An 8,455-nucleotide genomic window follows, 5' to 3' on the forward strand; every position below is an offset into this window, starting at 1 on the left:
TTCCTCTTCCTAAAGAATCAGCTGGCCCAGAGGTAAAACAAGTGCTTTGGAGGGGAGGGAGGGGGGCTAAGAGCTAATCCAGTATTTCGGCTCTGACAGCAATGCCAAGCCAGGTGACTCTTGTCCAACAAAGCTTAGGAAAAAGGGGGTTAAGAGCTAAAGCACAGTTTGATAATGAGAGAGGAAGAGAAAGGGGTGATATAAAGGACGAGGAACTTCAATTAATTCCTTTAAAATATGTAGTGAAACTCTCACTTTTCATCCCAGTCCCTTGCGTTTACATCCGTTTGTGTGCCAGACAGAAGGCAACAAGAAAAGCTGGCTGGTGAGCATACTGAGCTCAACCCAAGAGGGGGGAGGGAAAACAAGCGAGAAAGTGAGAGCCAAATATACAATAAAAAAGGGGGCAGTTGGTAAAACCTGCCAGATGGTGTGTGAGGCGTAGCTAGGTGGGCATCCAATACCTGAGGGGGCGGTGGAACCGAGGGGGGCTGCTTTTCGCCTCCGCTTGACATCCCCTGTACATAGAGAGCCGAGGTGCCCGCTGGTCTGTCTGCAAAACCAGCCAAGCAAGACAAAATATGAGCATATTAGTTTTATCTCAAATAAAGCCACAGAAATTAATCTTATTCATTTGAAAAACACCATTCAACATTGTGAAACCAATGCAGCAGAAACAAAAACAGGTACTAAAGGAAATTAATGAGTTCTGGTCATAAATCACTGGTGTTTAAACTGTTGTTCTCACCTGCTGGCTGTTTTTACTGAACAGCTTCTCCGATGCCCTCTGTCTGACCGTGGGTCCCAATGCAACTGAAGTGGGCAGTGAGGGAAAGAAGAGGAAATACAAAAGTTGATGTTCAAGCAGTCAGCAAAGTAATCCTCGCAAAAACACGATGCCAGTATGTTAGTATGATACACTAACCACAATGGTTCCTTGTAATAGACCAAAACCTAAACTTTGCATTTCAACCCATATTAAAAGGTATTAAAACAAAGTAAAGAAACCTGGCTCACCTGTCCATGTTCTCTCCTCGAGCCCGAGCTAAACCAAGGCCTGTCGGAGATATAATAGTGTCATAAGGGCCCTCAAATTCCCATCAAGGCAGTGGTCCAGAGACAGAAACCAAACTACAAATTCCTCATCATTTATTTCTGTAAGTGAATTGTTGGCCTTTGTCCACCACAGAAACCAAAAAACCTTTTTAGACTTTAGCTTGGGAACCTTACTTGCATTTGGACTGCAGGAACTCAATTAGAGTTTAATACTTTTAATTGATTAGCCTGCACTCGACCAAAAGCTGGGATATATACGGAACCATTAATATGAAAATGATGAAATCCATATCTTACTACAAAATAGACTGAATGACTCACTGTCTGATCTTGCATGTCTGTATAGCGTCTGCTGTGATCCGTGTTCCAGGTTACTTTGCTTTTACACTGCTTGTTTACTAGACAATTCAATCTAAATTGATTTTAAATGAAAACGGTGGCTTGCATTTCTAAACCACTTTATTTGTAAAGCGCCTTTCAAAATGCAACTTACAACAGTAAGAACGCAAAAACACAGAATAAATAGATAACAGAACAGTCAGAATTAATAGTAATTTTAATTTGGTTGGGGACTCACTCATGGGAGTCCTGGCTTTGTCTGCCCAGTCTGTCATTGAAGCCTTGGCTGGAGCTGCCCTGAAGCCCTGCCTCAGACGCCTGTTGGTTTACATGAAGACGACTCAGCCTGGCCTGGAACCCTAACAAACACAGTACGGGTTTAAAACTCAGGATGTTACTGAAATGATAAGATTCGTATGCCGCAGACGGTTCATGGTGGATGAGAGGCAACTGAGCCCAGTATGTCCCACCATCAATCTCCCTGGGATACAACGCAGGGAGGGGTCCTCTGGGACATCAGCGAGTAAGAGAAAGGCACAGGATTGCTTAAAATCCTGCTTGATTATATTATGCCTACACAACAAGTTGATGGACTGTATGCAGTAACACTTTGTAGCCACACTGCTGAGCAGACAGTGCCTTCTACTGGTCGAGAGTGAGACTGCAACAACATTGTAAAATATGCGACTGAATTTCCATCGTCCCCCAACCACTATGATCGTATTGTAAAATCTAAATATATTCGCTCCTATTGTATTACCTACATTTCATTCCAAAATTTGTTACAAGCCACCTTCAAAAGACATTTAATGCCAGTGTCTCTGAGTTTCTAAACAATGATACTGCTGCTGTCGTCAAGTATGTCGTCTATGTTTCCAGCCTACCTCTCTGTGCTCCAGGGCTCATGAGGGGGAAGGATCCAGTGAGGATGCTATTGAAGACCGGGTCAGCTAGGTCCAGCTCCTCTGACCCGGTCTCCCTCTCCCACCAGGGAACCACTCCTGCGATCCCACAAGCACCTCCAGGACCTGAACCAGAGCCCAGATCGCCGTCGTAGAACCAGTCACTCTGCTCGTCATCAGCTGGAAGAGAGGGAACAGAGGCAGAAAATGTGACCCCAGTTGAGCACTGCTACAGATGGATTCATCGTGTAATTTGTCCACCACAGAAACAAAAAAAAATTTTTAGACTTTAGCTTGGGAACCTTACATGCATTTGGACTGCAGGGACTCAATTACAGTTTAATACTTTTAACTGATTAGCCTGCACTCGACCAAAAGCTGTCATTTTCTATTGTAAACATTGTTAGCGACATACTGTTTTACATGACAGGAGTTATTTGGAAAATGGTGGTGTCCAGGATTGATAAAGGAAGCTCTACTATGGCCACACTGACAGATGAAAAGGTTAACGGTGTAATGATAAACCACGGTTAAATTTCCAATGGATAGCATTACTATTTCAAATGTTCTTATGATTAAAACTGTGTTCGGTCACCGCGCTTTGCAAATACTGTCCAGAACCAAAGCTAGCAACAATCTCCCAGGCGCAGCATACAATGTGGGTTTGTTTTGAGTCAATGACAACATGGAGGTAGAAGTGACAGCGCTCCAGAGATTTTTCAGCCTAGTTCTTCAGTCTAGTCTGAAGTGTGGTCATATTTTGTTTTTTATAAGAGCGCTGAGGGAAATCGCTGCAAAATGGGGCAAATCTTATGAGTCATTTTCATGACCACCACCCAAATATAAGGTAATAATACAAGGTTAATTTTTAGCTCAGTGGAAGGTTTGTCGTCCAACTTGCTAATAGCTTATAAACTGAAGCTTTCACACTACACGCTGTTCTGCTGCTGTAGTAGCTCAGTCTAATACTGTTGGCTACTGAGGAGTGCCGTGGCTGATGCGCTGTACTTCTGTTACCTTACTGTTTGATTCTTAAGAATCTCCAGGCTTTGTTGTGTTGCTGAATAGTAAGTTTATTTGTTTGAAATGTCAATTTGTCCAGTTTCATGACAAAACCATATACTGTACTACATATACATACAATAGACTGTCAAACAAAAGGTTCCCAGTTTCCCTGGCCAAAATGCGCGACAGCGGTCAAAAACCCTTACCCTTCCGGGTCAAAAACACCCGCCTACAACAGTTTGAATGCTACCTTTATAACATAAGAAACACTACCCAATGTCTGAATGCACAAAACACCCCATTTGGCTCGTACAGCTGCTGTATCTATTGCGTCTCTAGAGACTCTATTTGCCCATTGCACACGATACGTAGTTTTGTCACCCAACCAACATTGTTCATTTAATATCGGGCTGTCGTCATATTGGTTGTAAAAGTGTTTCAACAGGAGAACTACTGGAGACTCCTGTATTTATGTCAATTTTAGGGCTAATTATATACAACTACTATCACTGTCTTCTTAAGACTATTTTTTAATTGCATATACTTTCTAACATCCTTACTGTTAATGCACACTCAATATTAGGGGAGTAACGGTACATGTAACGGACAGTTTTGGTACAGGACATTCAGAAGGGTGCACATGTGCACCGAATGCAATCTTTAACGTCATATATTAGGCTTGTTTTGTGTGTGGGACATACGTAAATTCCAAGTTTCTGTCATCGTGTGCGGACGCGCACGGGGGGCAGCAGTCGTCTTACGTGCATAAATGTGTTGTCGCACAAACTTCACTGGGTAAAACAAATTGGTAGACTATTAACTTACGTTACAAGTCGCGGTGGATATTTTACGCACGGAGCAGGTAAAGCAGCATTGAACACACAGGGTGCAGGTGTTGGTTTCAGTTGTTTGACAGGCTGCGTCATTAATAAGCCAACATGCAGCTCACCTGCTGCCGTGATAATGGATTGCGGGTGGAAATATACGGGAAAAAGACGAGTTCTCAGTCTTTTAGGCGACTTTATAATTATTATTATATATTCCTTTAGTTCCACCAGTGTTTAGCTACTGTGTGTACACTGCTTTTGAGCATGAAGAATAATTCAAAACACATCTGAGTATGTACCTTGCCTCCCCTCGTCATTGGTGTAGAGGCCTCCGTCACTGCTGTTACTGACACTGCTGGTCTCGCTAGAAAGATAAAAAATGAAACAACTAATTTTAAAGCCCGCAAATAAATGGTCAACAAGAAGTCAATAATTGTCTATTAGAAGAAAAACTAGCTCTCTCCCACACACCGTGGGGTATTACTGAAGTTGTTTGATACTAGTGCCAGTGAGTGAGCTATCTGAGTTTTAGTATCAATACTAAAACCTTATAAATATACGCTTTTTTCCCAAATTAACAACAGAAGCCAAGGTTTTCGAATGTATGGCAAAGTTTCTATTTAAAAATCATGAACTTTTTGATCAAAGAATAAGTGAATAAGAACCTGACCAAAACCTTTACCAGCTTTTGGTAAATTATGAAAAAAAAGTGAGGTTTGATATCCAGCCCCACACAGAACAGAGTTCTTACTTACATGTTGGCCAACTGTGTCACACACATACTTATAAAAACAGTATACATAGTATAGAGACAGAGGAGTTGCAACATCTGGAAACAGCAGGGCATGGAGAAAAAAAAAGTCAAAACACTAACCACCTGTCACTCATGTCCTCATCCGAGCCCTTCTGCTCCTCCAACTCCATCTTGTCCTTAGACCCTTCAGTTGGAGAAGAGATGGGGTCCTCACTCTCCACCACCACCCCTTCATCTGCAGCCTCCATTCCCAGCCTGTGGGGTGCCAGTTTCCTCTTCTTCACCCTGCACTTCCCTCCCCCTGGCCCTACCAGTCCACCCATACAGAGGTCCATGGCACCCCTGCCCTCACTTGCACCCATTCTATGCGGCCTGCCGCCAGCACGGGCTTTGGGGACAGGTGGGGGCCCTAGCATAGTGGAGGAGGGGGGTTCGGGTTCTACAGGTGGGTCTACAGCCATACGTTTGACCTTACGTCTCCGTCTAAGGCTGCGAGTTCCCTCGGCAGACCCCAGGACACCCAAGTCGTCTGGCCAAAGCGGCCGCTTGCTTCGTCCCGTGTCAGCTGTTAAGGGGGTGCGCCGTTTGGGGCCAAGCTGTTCATCCGAGTCGCTGTTGTCACGGGCATGGCTGTTGGCAGCAGAGACACCCCCTGTACTGGCACGGTAGTCCTGCAACAAACATCAAATGTGCTAAATACCAGACTGTGATTCTGACGCTAAATTAAGAAACTTCAACAAACCTGAGAATGCTCATTAGGCCAAAGTGATATTTGAGTGTGGCTGAATTTATGCAACACATAACACAACTGGATGGTAGAGAGGAAACTCCACATGCGTTATGCATTAAGGTCCCATATAAGACAACTGCCACTTAAACTGCAAAATAATCTGTACTAAGTGGGCAATTCCAACCTCATGTGGAGACCAGTAGATTACAGTTACCAAAGGATTAGATCAGATTAAGGTTGCAACAGTGTGAATATCTGTAAAGACGAAGGGAGCAAGTTATGAGTGTCGGGTTATAACACCCTTTATCAGTAATGACATAATTTTTTGCACCCCTTAAAAGAACAGGCTGAGCAAAACAACAGCACTTCTTGATGTCTTAAGACTTCCATAAGTGTTTTTTGCTCAAGGACCTCTTAGCTGACACAAGGTTTTTGTTTCTACTAAAAAGGTGTGTTTGGTGAAGAGCTGTGTCTATAACAACCAAACGCCAACTCACCTTGTGTTCTTCCACACTGGACTCTGACCCCTCACTGAGGTGGCCTGTCTCCCAAGGCGGGTGTGGGTTGTCCGAGCGTCGTTTTCTACCCCTCCGTTTCCGAGCCTGCCTCTTCAGCAGACAGCCCACGGCCAGTGCATGGTCTCCTCCATCACCAAAACCGCCGCGCGCTGCTTGCTCAGAGCTCTCCTCCAGTGCTGACACCAGGTCATGGACAAGTTCGTCCATTGTCCGGCGAAAGTGCCTGAGGTGCAAAAAAAAGGGGGGATACGTTGAGGGTGGGTAACTATGACCTGGATGAAAGAGAATCTTCATTTACAAAAAAAGGCGATACTATTTCACACATTTTGTTACATGCCTGGACACTTAAAAACATTTAACAATGCAACATGTGTTGTATTGGAGCTGTCAACGGTGTGTGTGGGAAAGCTATGGGTGCTATTTGGCAAAATAGGCCGTAAGAAAGTCTGAGGATGTATGTAGGCATGATTTGTAACTTAGCTCGCCACTGGTAGAGGAAGCAACAGACAAACAGTTACCTAATCATTACAGACCTAACTAAATCCTTGCGTCGTAACATAACTATTAGCTTATCTATTTGTCTTTACACATTATTCATCTCTTGTCGTCGAGTAAAGTTGAAAACAACAGGACCTTATGAGTTCGTTGAGCAATAACGTCAACTTACTTAATAAATCTGCCTGCGATGTCCCCTGAAATTAGCTTTAACTTAACGTTACTCTGTTTAAATGAGCTGTTTGGTTATTTGATTCGTGAGCTAGCGTAACGTTTTCTTGCTAGCTGGCTAAGTCAACTAACGTTAGCTAAGTTACAACAAACGTCCAACTAAGTTATCACTAAAGATACTTAACTAATGTTAAGAACCAAAGTTCGCAGTTTTAAATTGTAGATAACCCTAACCCCTAACCCTAAGTTTAACGACTGTCGCCGGAAAATAAACAACAACGAAACCCTTTGATATTCACATTAGCTTTGCTGCTAGAAAGTTAGCACAGTTAGCTTTAGCTCTCTAGCCGGCTGATTCACGAGAGTGGAGTGGACGTGAACAATATGTTACGTGTCATTGATTTGAAAGACCACCTACCAGCCGGTTCCCGCTTTGCCGATGGTTTTTAGATTAGCTGCACGGAACATTAAAGCCGCCAAATGCCAGATACCTTTAGCCAGAAACAGCGGACAAACATTTACACACCACAGACACCATTCTGACACAAAAGCTAACGATCAGCTAGCTGGATCAATATGCGACAAGAGGACAGGGGGCCGTGAACGAGGTATTATGCTGCCTTCAAGTGCTGTAGAATATTTTCTGCTTGCCTTGAGACAGGGGAGCACAACAACATAGCCAAGTGGTTCATAATAAAAATTTTTTAACACTATGTGCAACACTACTGTTCTTCAGTGTGTAATTTGTATTACTTTTATAGAAAATCAATGTCACGTTTTCATCCCTGTCCAAAAAAGGGAGTATGTGCATCTGTCCACAGACATGAAACCCATAGCAACCCTACCTAACAAACCTAAACGTAACTAAGCAGACTCCATCTTCTTATGAAGACTGTAGTAGAAGTTCTAGAAAAACTACAAAGACCTTGAGGTGGGTGTTTTGTTGTCAAATTATCAAACAAAATCTAACATGACCTTAATCAAACCATGTAAAATAATTGTAACCCACATCAGTGAGCTAAATCTTGGCTAATTATGAGTGTAGACTAGAGGCAATTTTATTGTTCATTGATTTAAATAGACCATTGTTTTACATGGGGTATGTTGAAGTTCAAGGCTCAGCTTTATTGTCATTATCTAATACAGGACTGAATGAAATACAGTTGTAGCCCCCTTCACATTACACATATGTATAAACAAATATTTAATTTAGAATAGAATAACACAATACAATTGCACACTGTAGATAAAAGTAGGACTAAAGGAAGGAATAAAAAGGAAAACTATATTATATTTAAAATGAAGATATACAATGACGTATATAGATGGGTGACAAACTAAAGGAAAAACCAACATGAACTGTCTTCATAAGGAGTCACGACCCTCCAGAACAGCTTCAGTGCTCCTTGTCAAGTCTGTGGAATTTTATTGGAGGGATGTACACCATTCTTCCACAAGATAGTCCCTCTTCTTTATTTATATATATAAAACCTTTATTTAATCAGTTAATATAATTGAGAACAAGATCTCTTTTGCACGAGAGACCTGAATCCAACAGATAAAAAAAAAAAAAAAACATAGCCAGACTTAACAAAAGGACATACAGCATCAAAGACAGTCACAGACATCACCATAGATTTAAAGATTAATGTTTATAT

At 42.3% G+C, this 8,455-nt stretch overlaps 1 protein-coding gene across 3 annotated transcripts in view; it reads right to left on the minus strand.

The window, feature by feature from the left end:
* Positions 1-7,434, minus strand: part of gpatch2 (G patch domain containing 2) — a 12,855-nt gene extending 5,421 nt beyond the window's left edge. The window contains exons 1-9 of one of the 3 annotated variants that reach the window (XM_046060414.1): positions 7,216-7,432; positions 6,111-6,354; positions 5,004-5,554; positions 4,429-4,493; positions 2,280-2,477; positions 1,634-1,754; positions 1,018-1,057; positions 749-813; positions 465-553 (exon numbers count right to left, since the gene is read on the minus strand). In XM_046060414.1, the coding sequence (XP_045916370.1) occupies positions 465-553; positions 749-813; positions 1,018-1,057; positions 1,634-1,754; positions 2,280-2,477; positions 4,429-4,493; positions 5,004-5,554; positions 6,111-6,354; positions 7,216-7,265 (1,423 nt within the window). In that variant the 5' untranslated portion in view covers positions 7,266-7,432. Of the gene's footprint in view, positions 1-216; positions 554-748; positions 814-1,017; positions 1,058-1,633; positions 1,755-2,279; positions 2,478-4,428; positions 4,494-5,003; positions 5,555-6,110; positions 6,355-7,215 lie in introns of those variants that run through there. The other 2 variants (XM_046060412.1, XM_046060413.1) reach the window with 2 other exon arrangements.
* Between the last annotated feature and the right edge of the window lie 1,021 nt (positions 7,435-8,455).

Source organism: Micropterus dolomieu, linkage group LG10 (assembly GCF_021292245.1).
Source record: "Micropterus dolomieu isolate WLL.071019.BEF.003 ecotype Adirondacks linkage group LG10, ASM2129224v1, whole genome shotgun sequence".
Taxonomy (NCBI): Eukaryota; Metazoa; Chordata; class Actinopteri; order Centrarchiformes; family Centrarchidae; genus Micropterus; species Micropterus dolomieu.